At 45.3% G+C, this 23,465-nt stretch overlaps 1 protein-coding gene and 1 long non-coding RNA gene across 4 annotated transcripts; one reads left to right on the top strand and one right to left on the bottom strand.

Moving 5' to 3' along the window:
• The first annotated feature begins 75 nt into the window (after nucleotides 1-75).
• LOC148401899 (uncharacterized) lies at nucleotides 76-10,285 on the top strand. The gene is made up of 3 exons (XR_015855433.1): nucleotides 76-240; nucleotides 10,033-10,161; nucleotides 10,253-10,285. It is a non-coding gene; the product is annotated as an uncharacterized LOC148401899 (long non-coding RNA).
• On the bottom strand, nucleotides 916-22,689 carry nckap5l (NCK-associated protein 5-like). Of its 3 annotated transcripts, none has more exons than XM_088367152.1 (13): nucleotides 22,557-22,689; nucleotides 10,668-10,753; nucleotides 8,446-8,586; nucleotides 8,112-8,180; nucleotides 8,001-8,039; nucleotides 7,802-7,921; nucleotides 7,574-7,666; nucleotides 4,664-7,422; nucleotides 4,366-4,501; nucleotides 4,215-4,287; nucleotides 3,439-3,717; nucleotides 2,661-2,806; nucleotides 916-1,919 (listed from the first exon to the last, which is right to left on the bottom strand). In XM_088367152.1, the coding sequence occupies exons 3-13, from the start codon at nucleotides 8,584-8,586 to the stop codon at nucleotides 1,659-1,661; spliced, it is 4,116 nt and encodes a 1,371-aa protein (XP_088223278.1). In that variant the 5' UTR covers nucleotides 10,668-10,753; nucleotides 22,557-22,689; the 3' UTR covers nucleotides 916-1,658. The 3 variants fall into 3 exon arrangements, with proteins under 3 accessions (XP_088223278.1, XP_088223297.1, XP_088223286.1); XM_088367171.1 differs by lacking the exon at nucleotides 22,557-22,689 and adding an exon at nucleotides 20,812-20,978; XM_088367160.1 differs by lacking the exon at nucleotides 22,557-22,689 and adding an exon at nucleotides 12,635-13,086.
• Between the last annotated feature and the right edge of the window lie 776 nt (nucleotides 22,690-23,465).

Consider the following 23,465-nt stretch of genomic DNA (forward strand, 5'->3'; position numbering starts at 1 on the left):
TGTGTTCTGCTATTCTATGCTCTTGTATATTTGTACTCAATAAAGCTGACGTTAAAAAAAAAACTTCCGGTATAATGAAGAAGAAAAACACGCCAACAAGTGTCATGTGTAATACGACGACGATAATGACGTCTTTAATTTATCTAGAGGAGGCGTAAGATTAACAACGTAAATGTTTAAAGGACGCAAATAATATCACAAAAGCCGAGAAACAACTCCCTGGCCAGTTTTTGTAAACAAGTAAGTGGTCGCCTTCGGTCACCTAAAATGGCTGCCGCAATCCCGTTGTACCGTGACGTCATTACATTGGTGCGTTCGTGGCTACCTGAAAATCTGTACAATTCAACTTTCGGTCACTTGGAAGCTATCTTCATGTGTCGAATAGAAAGTGAGAATCCGAGACAATTCGCTGTAACACAATGCAAGTGCATACACATGCATTGCAGCAGATTTTTATTCCCCCCCCATAAACAAAGGCCTACGTTTAAGCACTATAATTTAAGTGTTCTTATATTTTTACAGAGCTGTGTGTCACTTACCGTCAATAATTTATTGATATAAATTTTACTTCTTGCAATTTATTACCATATTACATAATTAGACTATATAAATCCCCATATACACACACAATTGACTTTTTCTGTTTTTGAGTGTGATGATGACTTGACATGAGAGGGTGCAAATTCGCAATTAAAGTGACGTAACCACCTGAAAACATCTCACAGTATATCATAGCCAACAACAGTAAGCGTGCAAAACTGCCAGTTAAAATGTCAGAGTTTCATAAACAAGTTTTACAGTATTGGAAAATGGTGTTTACCCATACCTTTACCCATCATTGTGCCACCTTGTGGAATAATAGTGCAACTGTGTCAAACAAAAAGTCAGGGCAAGCTAATAAATGCATACAAGAACTAAATGAAAAGCTTTTTAATAGAAAGTTGAAAAAGGGCAGTACATACAGGGGAGCTATCACCTAAGGAATAAACAGCAACACATATTGACATTAAAAATAGGGACCTAAACTAAGCCAGAAGACTTGAATTTTCACCTAAAGATTACAAAAAGATGAGAATGACATACATTGAAAATAATAAATAAATAATAGAAATATTCATTGAATAGCGTAGCCATTTCTCTTTGTTATTATTGCTGGTATATATTACGTTTAAATGCATTGTGGTTTCGGACAGACATTTTTTTCACAAACCTTCGTGGTCGCAAAAAATATCAAATCAACATGATCAATAAAATCATGTGTACACTGAAATTGAGTTGAACAGAAAAAAAAATACATGAACATTCTTTTTTTTTCTTTTTTTTAACCTTAGTAGCACTGCCTTTTTCTTCAAGTAGATGATGTAGTGAAATGTGTCCTGGATACACCTCAAGAACCAGGATGATTGATGATGATGAGGATGAAGTCGACACTAGCTGAGCGCCACTTGTGCTATTGGTTAACTCGCCCGCTCGCTCATGCGTTTGCAGTCCTGTACACACCTCGCCATCATTTTGGTGGGTTTGGCTTCACTTTGTTTGGAGATCCTGAGGAGGAGAAGTCTGGTTGATGGTGGTTGTCATCCTCATTCATTTTAAGATTTTCCTTCAAGAGCCGGATCATGCCACTTTTGACTCTTCTGTCGGCACGAGCGACCGAATCATCCTTGGCTGCCGCACGAAGACAGACTATCGTAGAGCGAGTCACTAAGGGATTCAGGTGTCTCCAGAACCTGCGGCCGGCCGGGCGACAAGGCCTCCTCTGGCCGCTCCCTGAGCAGCTCGAGCCCGGTGTCCCGACTCATTTCCGTAACGCCGACGGCACGGGTCTTTCCTCGGCGGTTCAATCCCGACTGGGTCGGCACGGGCAGGCTGCCCGGCTCTGCTGCGTGGCTGGATGATGGGCCGCTGGCTTTCAAGCTCTGGAGAGGAACAAGACATCAAGGAGGACTTTGAGCGAGCAAACACATCCCATGCACTGACCTATATTTTGCTGATGTCGAGGCAGAACTTCCTTTATACAAATTTGGTCTTTTTTACACAAATCAATTTCGGTTATCTTTACAAATTGATTGAGCATACACTGAGTGTAAATATATATATATTTTTAGTTTATAGATTTTTGTTGCAATATTTGAAAATATCGTGAAACCCCTTGATGATGTAAATGGAACACTATTATACTGTTATGTTGTTTTTTTGTAGTATTGACTGTTTCTATAATTGTGCTCCTTTTAAGAAGTGGAAGAAGTCGGCACATCCGCGACTGATTTTTTTGGTCTTATGTAACACTGGGGCGGGAACACACATGAAGCGGGTTAAAGCAATCTGCATTATTCACGTCCTGCTGATGAATTATTCCTCAGCGAAGAAGTACTTCTGTGTTTTAAGATGATGTAAGAAGGGGAGGACCCATCTCTATCCCTGCCTCGTTTTCAAGCGACACTCTACAGATATAATCTATGGTAAAAGAGAAGCTTAATTTAGAAAATCAGGTGCCTCGCCTGTGCCTCTGTACACGTCTAAGCACTCACACTGTTCATATCATATGCAAATAAAAAATATATCAAATCACACTGTCATTGTCTGTTGAACGTTTTTTTTTCCCCTGCTCTAGCAATACATTTTTGTCATTTTTATTGGTAATGATCAAAAGTGCTTACCGCTCTGAAGGGCGTGCCGAAGGACACCACCTCCTCGTCTTCCTCCTCCACAGCCAGGTACACGTCTGCAGGGCCTGCCGGAGTCTTGAGGTTGGGGAAGGTCCACGTCTTAGAGCGAGGAGAGAACATGTGCGCTCCGTGGTGCTCTTTGGAAGGACACATGAAACACACGTTGCTTCGGATTAACTAAGTATTCAGAGATGTTGATTTGGAAAGGCATGCATTGGTCGAAATACATAAGGTCCCACAGGTGACATTGCATGTAAGAGCAAAAAGTAGCACGCTGAGACGGGATTGTCTCGAGGCACAAATTTATGGAAGGGTACAAGGAGAAATAAAGTGCTGCTTGGAAGCTTTCAATGAGCACCGGACAAAGTTTACCATCCGAGAGGACAACGACTGTAAGCACACAGCCAAGACAACAATGGAGTGAATTCAGGACAACTCTACAAACGTCCTTGAGTGGCCCAGCCAGAGCCCAGCGTTGAATCCGATCCAACATCTCTGGAGAGTTCCAAAAATGGCTGTGCAGCCATGCATGCCTTTTACTTCCTGACAATAAAACATCCGCAAGTGATCGCTGGTTCTAGCGGAATATCCAATACCTTGGAATAAGACTGTTATCGGCTCAATGCCAATGCTCACCTATTGCTGAAAATAACACTGTTCGACTGAATTCCAAATCTTTTTTTTTTTTTTTTTTGCAATTCAGATTAGCTGATGTGGTAATTGTTAGTTGCAGCCCTTGCCACAACTGCATAAATGTGTGCACGTTTACCTTCACGGATGACGCCAGCTGAGCCTCTTCCCTCCATTTTGGAAGCGTGCTGCGGATTGGGAAGGGGCTGCTTGTGAGCTGCATAGCACTCGTCGTGCGACGTGGGTTCCCGATCCAAGGTGCGAGCCCGTCGCCCGGCCCTCCCCGGCGAGCCCGAGGGCCGCTGCTCGGCTCTGCTCTTGGACAAGCTTCGTCCCGTTGCCCCGCCGCCACCGCCGCAGTCAGGGAGCGGGAAGGTGCCAATGCCGCTGTCCAGCGTGTATGTGGACGCACCGGAACCTGCGGTGACAAGAGATGAAGCGATAGAAAAGAAAGTCTGTGATCAGTAATCACCGAAATGTACTCATACCCACCTTTAAAGATATCAAATCAATAACCTCAGTATTACCCACATTGTCCCCACTAGGCCTAAGATCTGTTTTGTTTTTCACATTAAGCTTTTTAGACTGTCACCACAAAACACATTTTTCATCCCATCCTCTAGTATTTGCTGAAAAAAATTATTGTGAGAAAATTAGACAGATTGTGTTTCGGCCAAGCTGAATGATCAGCATCGATATTTGGCATTTATCGGCATGGGTTTAAAAGAAAGAAAATCAGACGACCAATAGAACCAGAACAGCAATCGACAATAGCTGTTGGACATTTGAATCTGTCACAAATAAAGCAATGACATCATCATCACTGGAGTTGGATAGTACATATATTATGTGGGTTGGCACTTCATTACGTATGTACAGGACTTAATACCACTTTGACTCGACCTCTCATCTCACCTGAAAAGTGTTGCGAATGACCCGAAACGGCGAGGTTCTCATCCGAAGTCATCTTGGCTGTTCGATGGGACATCTGCATGACAAAAGCGAACGCGTTGTTTTCCAGCTATGAAAGGAGAAACTCCAAACGGAGCAAACCACGCCGACCAACCTGTTCCACGTTGTCCCCCCCGCCGCCGGCGTGAGCCATGACGATGTCGCTTTGCTGACCGAACGCGGGCCTGGACGTCTTGCAGTCGAACGAGAGCCTCCGCTGCGGCACACTGACGGCTTCCTTGCCATCAACTCTACAAGCACCAGATTCGATGGACCATTTTGGACATTTTAGTTTGCAGTCAACCCAAGAGGGATGTTTTTAAAATGAGGATGGATATCAAAGCAAAGTTTGGAACCACAAATCCCAGGTACATATGAAATGAGCAAATGTAAAGAAAAGACAATCTCCACACCTGTTGAGCAGCTGCTGCATGAAGTTGTCGGAGCGGCCGCCCCGGTACATGACGGCCAACTGTCCCTGAGCCTGGTCCATCACCACCTCGCACGAGTGACCCCTGCCCGACCTCTCCACGTACGCTCTCTCTTCCTCCAGCGCCCTCCGCAGGCCCTCGGCCTTCTCCATCAGCGTGGAAATGTTCAGGCCTTCCACTCCTTCTCGACACCTGCTGGCCATCTTGACCGAGTCCTTGCCCACCGACGGGATGTTGATCTTCCACTCCCGTTTCTCGTCTTTGGCTTTGACGGCGTCCGCCTTGCGGCTCAGGGCGGGCAGCTTGCTCTTCTTGCGCCCGAACCAGCTGGCGATCCCGTTGGTGGCCTTCTGCCTGGCCTCGCTGGGCTGCGCCCCTCGGTCCTGCTCTTGGAGCTTGAGCATGTTCTCCTCGATGCCCTTCATCACCTTCTGCTCGATGGCCGACTGCGGGCTGGGCACGGGCGGCTGTGCGTTTTCGCCTTCAGATGTCGGAGGCTTGGGAGGAGGCGGCGGGAGGCTGTCTCCGTACACTGGGTTCTTTTTACCTTTACCGCTAACTTTGGTTCTCTCTTCCGACTTGGAGGAATAACGTGGGGCCTCTGTGGCTTTTCCTGATCTGTGGACTGAGGGACCCTGACAAGGTTTGGACGGCGACTTTGGATGGATTTTGTTGGGACTGTTGCCACTTTGAGTAGCGGCTTTCACGTTGTAGGGCAGGTTGAGCGAGGCGGGACACTTGATGTTGTTCCGCAGCACCTGCGGAGCATCAGCGTTAGGCGACAGCAGGCCAATCTTGCTCTTGGAGCTCACACATAGCTCCTGTTTAACCAGACCGGAGGAGATGGGAGACTTCCCCCCTTGTTCATAAGGCTGAGTGGGGCCCGGGTACTTCAACCCCCCGCCGCCACCTCGACCTTTCCCATCTAACGAGTCGGTGTATTTGGAATGTCTCTGCTCCTCCTTGTGCAGCTCAATGTGCCTGTCCGCCGTCTTACTCCTATCCTCGACGGCCTCGTCGGCCACGTCTGCCGGCTTTGCGCCCCCCTGTAAGTCCTCTGAACTCCTCAGCTTGCCCAGCGCAGCCAGTCTGTCTTTGAAGGCGTGGTGACTGGAATCGGTCTGTGACCTTGCGGCGGCGCCCGGCGTGGGCCTTTTGGGGATGGAAGATGAGTCGTTCCTTCTGGATGGCAGTGGCGGCTGGGCAGCCTCGCAGCTCTGCCCGACGAGCTCGTCTCGGATCTGTGAGCGGTCGACTCTGCACTGTGCGCTAGGGTTGGGCAAGCTATGGTGGTTCACCCAAACCGGACTGTCGGAATCTTCTTCGTCATCTGACGTGGACTCTGACGAAGAGGACGACGACTGCTTTCGCTGAGGAGAAGCAGCGAGGACGCTCTCGGGAAGCGATTTAACCAGTTTCCTATCGCCACCGTTGGTTTTTGTTTGAGATGGAAGAGTGATTCTTTTCTCCAGAGCGTGAGCAGGCTCCTCCGGTCGTGGGTGTGGGGTCAGGTCACAAATATTTTCATAATGTGGAATACTGGGAGCTGGTTTGGAGGAGGAAGAGGAGATGGTGGATGAGGGAGCACTTATCTTAGTGTTGGCTGCAGAGAAGCTGTAACCGGTGTCTTTAGCAGGTGCGGGGCAGGCGTCATCGGGTTGCGGGGGGGAGGTAGGTGCCGAGTGCGTGGCAGGATACGACTCGGACCTGGTGGGCGGCGGCGGTGGCTGCCTGCATCGCTCTGTGGTGGTGGCTCGACGGGTGGGAACAGGAGAGTGATACACCTCGTAGTTGTTGGTGCGACAAGGGATTCTGGAGCTTCGGGTGAGTTGGGGGCTCAGGCGGACGGCGGGACTTGAGGCCTGACACTTGTCCCCTATGGAAGGAATCTTCAGGAACTTGAGCAGTTTGGACGGGGAGTTGATGGCGGCGTTTTTGACGTCATTGAGGCAGGAGGGGCTCGGGCTCACAGAAGCGCCAGCTCGCACGGCCTCCAGATCGGCGCCATCTTTCTCCGGGGCGGATAAAGTATCGTTGGACGCGCTGTCGAAAGTGGAGCTGCTCGAAACACCATCGCCTGCCTCGGGGTCACAGTGGGAAACGTGGGTGCCTTCTGAATCAGGGAGCTGAGGGGCTGGAAAGAAGCCAGTGAGTTCTTGGATGTCCTGCTTCGGCTCCACTCCCTCCAGGATCTGATCGACAGCGTCGGAATCATTTGCTGGTTTCAAGTGCGAGTCATTCTTGGCACATTGCTTGGACAGCTGGACACATTCCGTCGTTCGGCTCTTGGCGGGACATTCGTTGGTAGCGGCCGCAGGCACGCTGCAGCTCTTGGTGGCGCAGGGGTGGGCGGCGCATGGCTTCGGAGCTCCGTCTGGGCTCCTCTTGCAGTGTAAACAGCAGGTGTTCCCCGTCTCGCACATCAGCGCCCCATCCCCGTTGACGTGTTGGAGTGCCTCTGCATCAGGGCGGCAGGAGTGGCAGCGCACGTGCTGCGATTTGCACTGTAGCGTGTCCGCCGAGGCCAACACGGCCTCTGTGGACACAAGCACCTGGCTGTAGTCGGAGAAAGACAAGCTGGCCGTGGCCGGGTGGAACTTAAGAGGATCCGTTTCCTCCATTTTGCGCAGGACTTCCAAGATGTGTGCTTTCTTCTTAAAGAAGGGAGAAAGAGCCTCCATGGAGGAGGCGGCAGCAGCCCGAGGGCCCGGAGAAGAGTGCTGAGTGCGGTAGCCGTTCCCCTTTGGACAGGACAGAAGGAGAATTCTATCAGCGTCACAAAAGACCTTTGAGTGCACGCGAACAGGAAAGGAATGCAAGGGAGATTAGCCTTTTGACAAACAATAGAGGCACAAATGTCACAGGCTTCAGATTGCGGCTTCACATAATCACCTTGGCTTGTGCTTCGGTCTGAGCAGCCTCCAAGTGTTTGGCGGAGTCATTGTGCAGCTGTGCATTGTAGTCTGGGAGTGGTCCCGCCTGGACCTGGAGGCAGGCAGACATGAGTCAGTCGCTATTTACACCGTGGGCGGCCAAACTTGGAGTATTTTTAGTACTTTTTTTTCCAGAGTGAGTGTTTGTGCCCTCAGGTGTATTGCAACAAACAAATTTGACAGTCACCTGGTAGTGAGCAGTGGGATGATTGGGCAGCTTCTGCTGAAAAAGCTCGCAAAGTGCTCGGTTCTGCTTCTCCAGGTCAAACACCAACATCTTCAACTTGATGCACTCTTCCCTCAGATCCTGTTCCATCAAACACATACACACGTTCACAGAGGAGCAGACTCACAAAGACGTCACTGCTAATGCGAGCGGAGGCTACCTTCTGATTGAGGAGAGCTTGGACCACATGGTTGGCCACCTGCAAGCAAAACGATCTTTTATTTGACTCTCCACACAAAGATTTAACATTTGAGTTTTCAGGCGACATCACCTCGTCCAGACATCTTTCGTACGCTTCTCTCTGACTCTCATTCGCCAGCACCAGAGCTGAATTTTCTGCCTGAAAGAGAAATAACAAAATTGACCTTATTGAAATATATGAATGCACTTGCTTTTGGCATTACTTCTCTAAAAGAAGTTTAACAGAAGAATTCACAAGAGGATCCATGAAAATTTGCAAGGACGTCCCGTTGTATGCCTTTCTGTGACTCTTCCAGTGTGTCTGTTGCGGCCTGGTGATGACAGCCTGCGGCACTCAGTGCTCACTTGACTCTGAGGTTGATGCAAACAGCTCTTGGGACTGTTTAAAAATCTCTTTTGCTCACCTCCAGCTCCTTGAGCCGGTCCATGAGTTCGCTGCTGTTGTCCTCCAGGTACGACTCCACGTCCGCCTCCTCGCCCTCCTCATCCGAGCAAAAGTCCTCATCGCACATTCGCTGCTCCGCCTCATCCGACATTATTCTCATCTGGAACGGCACACGGGGACGTTCGTCATTACGTCGGGTTTGTCCAGCTCCTGTTTCTATTCATTCAAATGAATAACAGCTCTGTGCTCGACGAAACAGACTCAAGTTTCACACCGTGTAAAGCAAATTCTTCAGTAAAGACAAGATCGTCATTATTTCAGTGTAAATGTTTCTTGTGACCTTTTGTTTGGTGGCGTGATGTGAGATTTTTTTGGGGGGAAAAAAATATAAATATATATATTATAATTTATAATATAAATTACATATACACACACACACCTGCACACACACACACGATTTATTCTCTATTTACGGTAGATTTCATAGCTCTCACAGCCCGAGATTTTGAGCTGTGGGACAAAAGGGGCGTCAGAACTAGGTGTGGCTCGATAACACTTTTCCATATCCGATTCCTATACTGCAGCCTCGAGGATCGTCTGCTGCTGAATCTAAACTGATCCGATTATTATTGTCGCTCTGAAAGCTGATAATGCGAAATTTGCTTGATACTCTTAAAACACCACGTTGACTGTACAAAAAGAAAAAAGTTATGAGTAACTGCTCTGGCTTTATTAAAGCTCACATCTTATACAAACACAGCAGACCCAGCTGCATCATTTAAATAGAGTGCAAATATTTAACGTGAATAAAATCATCCCTGTGTACAGAAAAACCAGATCATAGATCAATGATATTGCCCTTGGCTGTTTTACTTCTCTCCACCTTTTCATACAAAGGAATTCCACACGGCAAACATGGCTACAGACAGAGATTATGTCAAGTGACCGAATACATAAAACAATCGGATTTAACAACAGCTTTCCTGCCGAGTGCACCATTTAACAAAACCCCATAAAAAAAGCTTCAAATGGTTTCATGATGAGAAGACCAGTGCCCGTCACTTGTGTAACCGGAGCTGTGTGTAAAGTGTTTACAGGAAGATTATCGAGCGCTGACCATCCTGAGTGGTAACCAGAGAGTCGCTTTTCGAGTCCAAACTATACGCACAGTCCAACCGTCGGATCGATTCCTCTCGCCTAAGAAAAGAAGCGGTCGACTTGAGCGAGGTTTGACCTCGGCGAGCACAGGCGACTTTTCAGTTGGCGTTGAAATGACGGCATGCTCCAAAAGACAACAAAAGGGATGCTAAATATAAATTGAACTCTAGGGCTGCCGCAGCTGCTGTGGTTTGCGTCCATGTGCAAACGACACATCACAAGTTTGGCACTAAATGCAAAATTGTTCAACATTGCCGTTGTGCTTGAGCTGGTCGGACATATTTGGTGACCGCACTGTCGCATTTTGAGCACGCTATATTATCTACAGCAAAAGAAAACTTTGAAAATGATCTGTTTCGTTGGTTTTGCAATTTATAGGTTGTTGTTTGGGTAGGATAAACATTTTTTATAAATTTAATTTTATAACGCTCTTCTACTTTATTTTCAGAACCTGACGATTGGCCAAAATTGGACTGCTTTTTTGGCTTTTTATTTCTTCCAGAGTTGTATATTGTTGCGAGAATTATTTATTTTTGTCTCATTCCATGGGCGAGGAAGCAGCCGAGGATCCTTTCAAGTGAGTCGGCCAGCAGCCACAAAACGCAAAAGGTTTCTTTTGCTTTTCATGGCCGGCACACAACACAAGGCTTTTCTTATCGTCCGTCCAGGGAGATCTTGCAACATGTCAGATGACACACGAGGAAGTTATGGACCAAACCCATAATTGGATCATCAACTTTTGTTTCTACAGTTTCTGCACTGTCAATTTGAAATCATGTCTTGTTTTTTATGAAAGGAATTGAAATTAAAACGTTTTTCCTTGTCCAATTCATTGAGGAATCAAAAAAAGGAATCGACAGATTAATCAATGATCTAAATAATTGTTAGTTGCAGCCCTCACACAAACAGCAACACTCCATTTTACCAGGGACTGGTTTCGGGGACTATCAATAATCAATCAATGCAGAAAATGACTTCATGGGATGAAAATGACCTTCACTCATTTGTCAGCACTTTGTGAAGGGCAGTCAGGGCACACACAGGCACACAAACACACATACACACACAGACACAGACACACACCTGTGGTTTCCGCTCTCCTTTTGAGCCGTCAAGAGGTGTCACACTGGCGTCAGGTGCCTTGCTCTCCCAACAACAGAAGCACGAAGCTGAGAAGAAAAGACAAAAAAAAAAAAGTCATTCCTTTTTGTTTCTTGATTGACTCGGACAGTGAATCGCAAAAATCTATAAGTAATTGAAAAATTTGTAAAAGTGAAAGTTCGCTGGCATCATTGCCCATTTTTTGCTCGCAACTCGAGAAAAAAAGCAGCAGAGTAATGGCTTGAATCTGGAAAACCTTGTAAGCTGTGTAACTCATGAATGGGGGCACCATTGTATATCAGCACAGAGAGGTTCATTCTTTGAGGCATGCGCCAAAAAAAATAAGCACCTTGAAGAATAAGCATCAGAGGTTGTGAAAAATCGATGGCTGTCCATAGGTCAGTCCAGCAGAAAGTGACATAGCGAAGAAAGCAACCTCAGCCGTGCTCTAAGAGTGGCAACCACACCGGGACGAGAGGAACCCCAGCATCCTCGGGAGACCACAAGAAGCCCAAACACCCCCTCCTCAAGTGCTCCTCCTCGCCTTTCACCTCCAGTCATCGGGAAACCAAATGAGAACTGTGAATGAATAATTCAGTAGTGGATAACTACTCCTCTTTTTGTGCATCTTTTTTTAGGGTTTACAGTGCTCCCCCACTATTTCCTGCTTCATTGTTCAGAACACCTACTCTGTTATTTATTGACAGTAGATTTACTTCCTGTAATGCCCTCACGTGGGAAAGGAGGCCCAGAAGCACCTTTCAGTCATGAATTGAACCTGTGCCTAAAATAGTCCAGCCATTGGCAACCCTATGTGGGATTGGCTTTTTAACCCAGTGACCCATCACTGCTCCGAAGTGGGACATCAGCGCATTTCAGGATCAGCATCTGTGATGTGTTTGGGCGTCAAGCTCGCGTCTTAATTCCTCCTTTCCGATAGGCGTCCACGGGCGAGCCGGGCCTGATCCTCCGAGCTCATGTCAAAGTGAAATGAGATTAGAAGTGTTGAGCAGCTGCCTTCCCAGTCTGGGTTTTAACGGAACACGAACAGATCATCTGGGCCGGCTCCTTGCGACACCTGGTGTACTGGACAAAACAGTACCTTGAGCTATGAGCCGTGTCGTCACAAGAGCGCCCACCACCTAAACCCAAAATCACAAGCGGCACCTCATTGATTATCCAGGGCCGCTGCTGACGAAGACCCAATACGGAAAGAGTTTTTACAAGACCGAGATTTGTGGAATGAGGGCAAAAATTATTCCAAGGCGACTCAGTGCACAAAAGCTCCTTAAATCATTTCGGTGGCACTCTTGGGGATTTGGCGCAGGCTGCTGCTGTTGGTCAACCGCCATCCTTCCCCTCCGCCAACGGCGAGCAGCCAACACTTGCGGTGTTTCGGCAAGACGTGTAAACAATGAGACAAGATGAACGCTCCCACTCAACCAAAATCTTCCCTGGAAGAAAATGTAGGCCAAAGTCAGACGCGCCACTTGGCCGCCATTGTCTGCACACTCAAGTTCGGGATGAATATCAAAGAGCTGTGACGATGTGGGGGAGACGGAATCGGGCGGGTGGGCGAGGGAGTGGGGGGCCGCTTCCTGTCTGATGTTTGGTTACGCCAACCGAGACGAATGGTACACAAGCAATATTTGGGCTGGTGGGGGGCGGGAGCAATTGGGGGAAGGGACCTCCAGAAAGGTTCAATGTTGCCCATATACACACACATGAAAACGCATTATCGCCCATCTCTGCTGCTGATGTGTCTTGTTTTTGTTTGACACACACAAAAGGTAAAGTCGCTTGTCAGATTCACAAGGGTTTGTTGGCGTAAACCAAAACAAGCCTGCCTCCGCGTCAAAAGTCGGCCCTCTGACGTGTGATGTCAAGTACAAATCGGCCGACTGGAGAAAGCGTGCATTGAGTCCATGCGGTTTGAACGTGCGGCTCACCTTGGCAGCTGGCGTGTTTCCTGTCATCCGGTCAGCAGCAGAGAGCTCCAGACCGCAGCACGGAAGCAAGTCACCAAAGAGGCCGCGACCTCGCATTTCTGGGATGAGACAACCGCACTTTCTGCTGTCCCGCCCTCAAGAACGAGCAAGCGGCTCAGGGAAAGACCCGTCGCGGGGCGCCAACACCGGCTGAGCGTCTGCGGAGGCGGCCGCGTCTCCCATTGTTCCAGGACGAGCGAACGAGCGAGGAAGGCTTCCTCCGAGCCAGCGCAGCCTCCCTACTACAACAGCTGTGGACCAGCCCCCCAGCTTCTCGCTCACCGCCTCCTCCTCCCTCCCCCTTACAACTCCTGCCTCTGCCTCTGCTAAACATTAACCCCGCAGCTGCTGTAAAAAAAAAGGAGAGAGAGAGGGGGTTGCGGTGGCGGAGACCCCTCCGTGGAGAGCACAAAGGAATGGCGGAGAGAGGCAGAGAGGATATCCTTCCTGCACATGAGGTGGAAAAAAAAAAGCTCTGTGCTAAGAGGATTGTCTTCCTGGATCACTTCTGTGATCAGTGGGATCCTCAACGAGGCAGCATGAGTGGTGCGCACATCCACCTCGCAGTCCTGAGGTTAGGGGGTTCGAATTTGGACTCCGGCCTTCATATGTGAAGTTGGCCATATCATCAAAGAGCGACACAGTCAATAGAGATGAGCAAAAGCAATGTGGTCCTCACTAACCAAATTGAATCAACTTTCATGTGTTTGACTCTCCTGTTAAACCATCACGTTGCTTGTTAGCATGCTATCAAGATGCTGTTTCCTCTCCGGTAGGATCTTAGCCAACTGCATACATTGATCCATACAACATTGCATCAAATAACGTTCAAAAAGTAATAAACTTAATAATTCATCCTATTCAGGCCCCAAACAGTTTGCACACAGGCATAAACGGTGTCACTGGTCTGAAAATGATACGAATGTATGTGACGGGCACCCACAATCAAATGTTCTTCTACTTTAAAAGCTACATGATGAACCTGTGTATTTACTTTGACATCTTTTTTAATTTAAAGTATGTGCCTTTGCCCCATAAAGGTTGTGAAACATTGTGCATGCAGATCAAATCTGGTTGTAATTGAACAAAGTCTGTAGAACAAGTTGGATGCCCGGAAATGGCCAAAATTACCCTAAAATGGCCATTTCAACCCAAAACCAAAAAATGTGTTTCTTGTATTGCAAGATCTCTGCATGACCAAATTTTGATTTCCTAAACTGGTCTGGGCTGAATGATGGCGTTACGGGCATTTTGCCCACCACACAGTTGGCGCTCTGAAGCCACATCACATCCTCAAAAGACTCACGCAAAGTGTCAGTGTGCGACAGGAAGACTGGACGCCACGGCAACAGGAGGACATCGCTGGTTTTAGCTGCACAATGTGGGAGGGATGCACAGTCCAGCCCAGATCAAACAAGAAATATGGAAAATAGATATAATAGTATATACTACATTGAGTCATTTTCAATAGGACTGTCACTGTCAAATAATTTTAGAAGCAATTATTCAATCAATTGCTCCACTGCTAAATTGAATAACAGCATGAGAAATTGCATTGAAGTAAATCTTTTTTTTCCCAAGCTATTGTTTAGTAGCTGACTAGTGTTGTTTGCGTGGTATTGTTTCATGAGGAGAGAAAACCAAACAAGAACTAAAAAATAAAAAATGAGTCTAACGAGCAAACCTTTAGGAACGCGAGAGCTACTTCTTGGCTACTGATGCATGACGAGGATGTGCTACTACACTTAAAGTGTATATGTGGAGCTCAGAAGGAAAAATGTAGGATATGGTTTATCAAGTAAAACTACATCCAAATATATTTTTTTGGTGCACTTGTTTTAAAGCAATCTTATAATGGCACTCGGAATTTGTCAAAACGCCCTGGGCACAGCTAGATTGCCTGAAAGAAGGAGAGTTGAAGGAGAAGCGTGACGCAGCGGCGTTGAGAGTCATCTTGGACAAATCTGCATCATTCTTATCATTACTGATGGAAAATAAATAAATAAATAAATACATTTGATTTCTCAATGTCAAATGATAAAGCAGGCGAGCCTGATGCACTCGCTCCTGGCCTGCCTCTCCCCCTCCCCAACAGCGGCTTATTAGGGTCACCTCACGATTTGGCCAAATGATTTGGCCTATCACTCACTAGCAAGTGGTGGGTGCAAGGCACGGACGGTCCAGTGACATCACATCCATTCCCATCATGGCTTTGTACATGAAAATAAACCAGGGCCATCATTTTGGCGAATACAAGACGAGACCAAAATTATGGGAACACCAGAAATTTGTCAAACTTAAAGTAACTCGTTTTCGGATAGGCACCGCAGCGTGTACTTGGACTTTGATTTTAGATTTCAGTGTCTGCTTTTGCTATCATTGACTCCTTTCTTTCTAGAACTATCGAGGTCCAAGGGTTGGTGTGGCCAATGTTACCACACAGCATTTTGCCACACTGTAACTTGCGGGGAATCTCATGATGTTGCTACTACAAGAAGAAAGTCAAAGTTGTCAAATAAACGCTGCAGTGAAAAATCAGCCTCTATATTTGTGCTTGGTAACTTGCCACCACTGACAGTGTCTTCTTACTTTTATTGTTGCTGCAGATCTCGTGATTGAGTTTGAGCAGCGACTTGAAAAGATGTGAATGGAGGATTGTTGCACACTAATGCATAGCGACATGCTTATGGGCTGAATGGGCCACTGAGGGAATTCCCTCCTGAGGATCTGGGCCTCAACAGGCCCGGCTTGAGAGGCGCTCACATGGTCCCCTCCGAGCCCCCGAGCCAACGCAGGCCACCGTGGATGACTGTGGAGATAAAAGGCCTTTTGTCACACGCTCTGCCATCCCGGCCTTTCGTCAGGACGCCGCACTGACTGCTTGACAAGCTCATTGTTACACACACCGAGGGGCAGGCAGAAGGAAGAAGACGACCACGAAGCGTCCCGTACACGTGGACAACTTCTGCACCAGGAAGTGACATGTGAGAGAGGAAAGCGCCGAACCACAATAGCACACTCTCTCACAGCATGCCTGAATTACAACCTGAAGAAATACAATTGAATCGACTTGTGAAGCTTTTAACAATACCCTGCCCTAGACATATCTGTACTCTGATTATAGAACTTCTGAATCAGCTACACCTGATTGTCAAATGATGCTCAACAGTCGCACAAAAGTCGCACAACCATTGAACACAACCAATACCAGACTGTCTTTTAGAATGACTCGAGATCAACAAAGGACAAAATCAGGCATCCATTATCTGAAAAATTAGCAGCGGGTCAAATCAATAACAATCAAATCAATAGCTGCACCCTGTGCGCAGACAAAAGACGCAACGGTGCGTCAGCAGCAGATGGTTCATATGAACGGTTTGTGCTAGCCACGGAATGGGACGCGTCATCCTAAATTCTGGCTGTAAATCACACTTGCGGGGTGCAAACGCCCATTGAGGCGCCGACACTATACTGGACGCTAATGGCGCAGAGAGAACCCCCCCCCCCTCCCGGCCATCTCTTCGTCCTCCTGGGTCACCGTTGAGAGATGCAAGGTCCACCGCTGTGATATCTACGCTTCAGGAGCGCCTATTATCTTGCTTGCTTTACATTTTCAACTCAGTCGGAAGTCGTTGTCAGTGGCAGCTTTCAGGTACGTGACCACGAGCTTTCAGGTACGTGACCCTCCATTCATTCATCTTATACAGTATCGGCCTTTTCAAAATATTTGGGAACATCAGGCGCTAGGATAGTTCCAGGTGGCCAAAAATCGACTGACATCAACAGTCCCACTTGTGTCTTTTTCAACCAAGTTGTGGTGGCCCTGTCAGAAGCGCTACCGGCTCTGTATATTCATGATGAAATACGGCAAGTTTCAATTATTATATATATTTTACAAATAGACTGATGTACAACTCTCATATCGATACACACAAGCATATATTCTTTATCATATACAAACAAAACACGAATACTAATGTGGGTTAGTGAGGACTGACTGACAATTATAGTCAAATGTTGGCATTATATTGCCCCCTGGTGGCCAAGGTGCAGACACCAGAAGGAGCAGCACAATGTCCATTCAACCTGTTTAACACTTTCCATTCTTTTGAATCATGTCACTTGTTTTGTGTTTTAATATTGCAGTGTGCTACTTCCTTCATTAAGTCACACAATTTTGTTGTTTTCTTTGGGATGCTGGAATGGATTCTAAGCATTTGCAATGAGGAAAGATGATTTGAGATAAGAGTCGAGTTAAAACCATGTCATGGAACAAATTAAATTGATATTTCAAGGCCCCATGTTTATAGTATATTTTTATCAACACTGATGGATTTGTTCTAGTGTAGAAAATAAATAAAAACTGAAGCTTCTGGTTGCGGCTCTCGGAAGTCCAAATTTGCACATGAATAAAGTCATAAACTTTGGACATGCAAGACTTGTCGGCTTATCTGAGCAGAAACTTCCTCTCCCACAGCCCAGTCGTTGAGCAGCGACTTATGCTACAGAATCCCAAGTCATAAGGAGATGTTTGCTCCACAAGCTCAATAAGCACCTCATGGGAGATGCTTGGGGGCAACCAGAAAGTAGGTTGTAAAAGTTCCTCAGTAACAAGCTATTTCCAAGCACATAAAAATAAAATGCACTAAGGAAGACCATTTTGCATGTGTTTGGGAGTCGCAGAAGTTATTTGTGGCCAATTTCGTGTGTGTGTGTGTGTGTCTCTGTGTGTGTGATGAACACGATTTACCAACTGAATCGTTTGACAGTGACAAAAGAGGAAGTGGGAAGCCTGGTGGAAAACAGCTGCAAGGATGAAGCAACATGCACGCAACACAATTTGTTACACGTTTACACAATCGCTGTTACACACGACATTTGAAAACAACACAAAAACTAAATCAGTGCATTCTAAGCTTCACTTCAAAATAGGCTATTTACTTTTTTTAATGTCATGTTTGACAGATAAAATTAATTCATAAAACACTGCAACACAGGACCTTCTTTTTATGAAATAGAGAAATAATTTGATAAAAAAAAGAATAATGATAGTAATATTTTCATAACACATTGATTTATGTATTTATTTTTTTAATGGTGCATTTATTTAATAGCACATTTATGTATTCCTTTGATTTATTTAATTTCATTCTTAATCAATAATGGAACATGCAATTAATTAATGACATTTTTAATTAAACATTTCATGGTGGATTAATTTATTTAATATGGACACTTTTCATGGTCCATAAATAACAAGAAAATGTGAAATTTCTGTAGAAATTGCATGTGAATACTGAAATGAGAAATCCTGAACAAAAGTGCAACATCAAAGTGTATGCATCATTTATTACATTTAAATAAATAGTATTAGATTAAACCAGAGTACCGAGAGGAAACCCACCTAGGTAGAGGGAGAACATGCAAACTCCACACAGAAAGGCTGGAGGTGGAATTGAACTCTTACCGACTGAACTGGGAGGCAGACATGTTAAACCAGTGCAACAACAATCCACTGTTTTTTTGGTTTTTTTTTTTACTTTTGAGTTGTTTCAAAGTAGGACAGGGTTTGGGAATAGAATTTCAAATTAGTTTTGGGGTTTCAAATTAGGGTTATCTTTATTATGGGTCTTTTTAGTGGGTTTCAATGGATGAAGTGCATTTCCATTATTTCCATGGAGAATGATGAGTAGAGATATGGTTCTTTGAGCCACCAAACAAGGTAGCGTCAATATTTGGTGATGCTAATGCTGGTGGTGCAGGCACCTTGAGTGTGCGAGAGCGGGAATGCCTTGGAGCGGGGTGGAGGGGCCATAGAGGGACTGCTTGATAATGGGTTGATAAGGAAGAATCCCATCTTCAAAGTGCGGCCATGCATGCACAACACACACACACAAAATCCTGGTCCATGAGAAGCTTGGCAAAGCCATCTGTACCCCCTGCCAACTTCACAAGAGACCCCATAATGCCCCGTGGATCTTTCTTCTCACAAGGCCATATGAACCCTTCAGGACTTTGCTGATTATTTCAGGGTGCTTCTCTTGATTTGCATTGGACAAGACTAGTCATGATCAACAACTGCTGGGAGGAATAACTGAAGTTTTTACAAGATAGCCCATTGTAGGACCTGACGGATTATATCAACTGATGTTGAAATACCATAGTTTTGTCTTTGATAAAATACCTCGAGACCGGTATGGAAACAATACCATGGAAAAAACTCAAGACATCAGTAAAAAGCAGTGAAATAATAGCTGACAACTAAACAACTTGAAAGTAGGTTTTTTTTGCATTAATTAAAAAAATGTGACAAAGACTTGAAAAATAGCCACCAAAGTAACTCATATTTTATTGTTACTTTGTGCTAAAGTATTTAGCTATATATTGCTATATTGTGCTAAAGGTACTATGTAATATATAGTACCTACAATCAGGCGCACTGATTAGCACGTCCGCTTCACAGTTCAGAGGGTGCGGGTTCGATTCCACCTCCGTTGCATGTTTGCGTGGGTTTTCTACAGTTTCCTCCCACATCCCAAAAATATGCTTGGTAGGCCGATTGAGCACTCCAAATTGCCCTTAGGTGTGAGTGCGAGTGTTGGTTGTTCGTCTCTGTGTACTCTGGGATCGGCTGGCAACCTGTTCAGGGTGTCGAGCTAAAATTCATGGTACGATACTAAAATCAATACTTAGTTCAACAATTATATATTCAAGTATTTATACGTTGATGCTTGCGAGTATTTCAAAGCAACAAACTTCTCATTGTGACATTAAGAAGTAAAAAACACAAACAAACAAACAAACAGAGAACAAAGGGTCAGTCAAGAAAAGAAGAGCAAGAAGTCGACAAAAGGGTGACTGTACGCTTCGTTTCACTCCTCCCACTTTTGCAGTTGTGTGCTGCAGCCACCAAGAAGGCAATGTGGTGCGCGGCACATCTGGCAACAATTAGCCGCCGACACAAGCGACAAGCGCCGGCCGATAAAGTCGCCAGCTCGCTCGCCTACGCTGATGTCATGCGGTACCATTTGGAAGAGCCGTGTCAAACAGCGCCATTAGGAGCGAGCCCCTCGCTTAGACATCAGCCTCCAACAAACAAATAAAAAACACTTAGCACATGTTAACACCCGCTTTGTCAGCTTAGCAACACAACAACATAAACACACCGATGGATCGCCACACAAACAATTAAAAGCAAACGCCTGAAAATAACAACACGCTATTTTAAGCTGAAAGGAGTTGTCGTCTTTAGCAGAAGCTGGTTTGCCTTCTTGGGGGTCAATGGACACAAGTGGATTGAGTTTTACTGGTTGTGTTGTGGTGATGTATTGGTGTTGTGACTGACTTTGTGTTTTACCAATGACTGGGCTTGTAATTTAGGCTTGTGGTTGTTTTTGCAGCACTTTTGACTCAGGCAAAATTTGCTGTATCAACAACTATCAACCCATTTCTATGTTTGTAATCAACAATGATGTAAGCAGGAAGTAGCGCTAATGCAGAAAGGACAGCGGGGTGCATTCATACGTGCTATATGTGTGTATAGTATGCCAGTTCTGAATGAGCAATGAGAATGTCCCCAATCCAATCTGAGTGTTTAATGCAGGTAAATTAATCCTCTGGTGTTTTGGAAATAGCCTGTTTCCTCTCAGGGGAAAAAAATGAAGCCCTTTCATACACCGGTACACACAACAGCTTGGCATGTTCTCACTCATAAAGTTAAAAGCCTTCTTTGAAACCCTAACCCCGGTTTTGATACAACAATTTGAAAGCCTAACTCTGTCTTGAGAATATCATTTGAAGCCTGACTCTGGCTTTAAAGCTTACTTTGAAACTAACTCTGGTTTGAAAGACCGCTTTTAACCTTGAACGCTGCCTTGAATCCTCCTCACTTTGAAACCGTAACCTGGGCTTTATCTTTGAAACCCCTGAGCCTTGCTTGAAAACCCTAAGCCAGACACAACTCCCTAATTTGAAACCCTGACCCTTGTTTAAAACCTTAACCAAGCTGAAACCCTAACCCGAGATGACTCACTTAATGAGTTTGGTTTCCCTAATTTGAAACCCTAATCAATCCTTATTTAAAAGGCTTTTTTAACACTGGCCATTACACTTGATAATATGTTGTCAAAATGCCTTACCTTCATGGAGAAAAGTTCAAAAAAATGAATATTGCCTCCGAATGCAGTGTGGTGGTCCGTCCTAAAACATCAAATGGTTGGCCTTGTTTTTGCTTTCCGGGCAGATAGAATTTGTGTCGATTTGAAAACCAAACATGCAATGCAGAGTTCCTTTTGCACGAGCACCAAACTTGTGCAAGCGGATTTCCTTCTTTTCACTCTTCCTCTGTGAGCAAAATGTCACGTGTATTGTGTGACTGAAAGGTGTACTTTTCAACTGTAGTCTGCAACTGCCATATTGCGACTCACTTTTACAGAATTGATTTGAAACTTGACAAAAATGAACGATGACGTTGCCCCGGCAGCTGAAAAATGAGAATGACGGACCGGCAAACCTTAGTAACATGTCCACCTCTGGGGATTAGTAACAAATGCTGGAAGAATTTTGAACTCGTAGGTGATCAAACCCACATTTTTGGGCACTGATGTCAAAGGCATGATAGAAAAGCTTTTTGAAATGAACCTTCTCCTGGGTCAGACATGTCCAAAGTCGGGCCAAATGTGGCCAGAATTTAACCAGAAGATGGCAGCAGACCTGTGGCTGAGCCCGTGGGTGCTTTGGAAAAATGAAGACACCATTCTCAAAGTTGTGTTAGGTGTCACACTGAACCTGCTTGACCCTTGTGTGGTTCTTTCCAGCCCATATCTAAGCTGGAGAGAAACGTCGCTTCCAGGACAAGTGGAAATTGGCATATTTTGTTCCACAAAATTACAAAACAACTGTCTGCCTAGTTCGATCAGAAACTGGTTCTTTTCAAGGAATTTAACATCAAGAGGCAGTACCTGATGAAACATGCAAACTAGTACGTGAAATATTAAAGAAACTGGAAGCTAAGAGGTCATCCCCCCCCACACACAGTTTACTCTAACCAAATCTGGCCCTCTCAACATCTGGACACCTCTGCGCTAGGTCGTCTAACGTTTTCGCTTTCTCATGGTTTGTCCCATGATTTTTTTTGCCCCATTCACTTTTAGAAGAATATAACAGTTAACTGGTTTAAGCCTGAACCACCTACAAAAAAAAAACCTCAAATATACTCAATGGACTTCTATCTTTTAAAAAAAAAAAAAAAAAAGATGGAGTCTTGGACCTTGCTAGATAAAGATCCCTTGTGTATGGGCATGTTTTCGTTTTTCCCTACATAATACCAATTATGAGTGAGGGCCCAATCTCAGGACAATTTCTGTTATGGTGTGTGTTATCTGTTAACCTTGACAATAATAGTTCTAAATAAATAAATACACTCCGATTTCAGACTTTAACATGGGTCTGGCACCCCAATGCAAAAGCCTAACCTGCATAGTTTCTGCGCCTGTCATTTTGTGACCCATTGTGCTTGCTCATGATTTTCAATGAGTCCAATATGTGACAAATTCCAAGTAAGAGGCAACTTCTAAAATTTCTGCTTCAAACCGTGCGCTGACAATCCTCCACGACGTGTGGCTGCTGCCCAAAAGGAGGAAAAAAGGCAACCCAAGACCCCCAAATGCCGGGCCGGGGGCTCCAGCAGCAAGCATGCAGGCCCTCTCATTCCCATTTCCATTTCCAAACTACACCGCCCTTGCTCGGTTTGCTTGGCTGCGACAGACGGCAGCCAAACCAAGCCAAGCGAAGCCTTCCCCGCAGTCCACACCAACTCCAAACGCCACCGCCCGGCCTTTCTGAGTCCCCGACCCCGATAACGACATGGAGAAAACGCGCTTACCTCATTTTCTTGGAGGTCCTCGACGCCGGCTTGGCTGAAATGGAGAATTTCCTTCGGCTGCTGCTGCTGCTGGGTTCATTTCTTCTCCTCCTCCTCCTCCTCCTCCTCGTCGCTCTTCTGTGGCGTGTTTGGGTTGAGGAAAAGTGATGTCATAGCAGAAATCTGCTTTACCCGCCCCCATTTTTTTTCCCCACGCTGTTTTTTGCCTGCCAAATGAAACTCCAGCACATACTTGTGCAAAATCCTTTTCAAGTTTTCATCAACTCTTTCGTGTCCTTCTGCCACGTATCCAATTTTATTTTGCACTTTTTATTTTTATTTTGTTTGCCACTGCGACACCACAGTAGAATGATCCAAGTGTGATTAATTTGAATCTAACAAATTTGTTTTGTTTGGAAAAATTACTGTCAATCGAGCCAACAAATAATGTTGAATTATTTTCAGTAAACTACCAATGAGGTTCAGTTTTTCTCATGTAAAGACGTCATCATAGGAATGCATGCCCGCATATTAGCGGTTTACATTCAATTAGATTAGCATCAATGAATCAACTGATTATTAATCAATCAATGTTTCATCATTAATCGACAAATAATTATTACAATTATGTATTTTGACTATCATTTAGACAACCGATCTTACAAAATTACAGAATCATTGCTTAGGTTTTGTTTAATAATTTCATCAGGAAAAAAATGACTGCAATAAATGTTAATGCAAAACACGTTTCCTTGATTATTCAATCATCAATTGAATAATCGCTTCTAAAAATACTCAATAATGACAGCCCTACTCTCCATGGACAATTTACAGTCCTCAGTGAAGCTGGTGTTTCAGGATTTTTTTTGGAAGTGGAGGAAGCCAGTTCTGCCAAAAAAAAAAAAAAAAAGCCGGACAGGGAGAACATGT

Source organism: Syngnathus floridae, chromosome 2 (assembly GCF_059516105.1).
Source record: "Syngnathus floridae isolate MCC-2025c chromosome 2, RoL_Sflo_1.0, whole genome shotgun sequence".
Lineage (NCBI taxonomy): Eukaryota > Metazoa > Chordata > Actinopteri > Syngnathiformes > Syngnathidae > Syngnathus > Syngnathus floridae.

What these genes read in the sequence shown, in the direction of transcription:
- nckap5l (XM_088367152.1), bottom strand. Translation starts at nt 8,586, where the DNA reads ATGAGAATAATGTCGGATGAGGCGGAGCAGCGAATGTGCGATGAGGAC. An exon ending in GGGGGGACAACGTGGAACAG is followed by an intron (nt 4,288 to 4,365) that starts GTTGGTCGGCGT and finishes TTTGTCATGCAG; the next exon opens with ATGTCCCATCGAACAGCCAA. An exon ending in AGCTGGCGTCATCCGTGAAG is followed by an intron (nt 2,807 to 3,438) that starts GTAAACGTGCAC and finishes GTCCTTCCAAAG; the next exon opens with AGCACCACGGAGCGCACATG.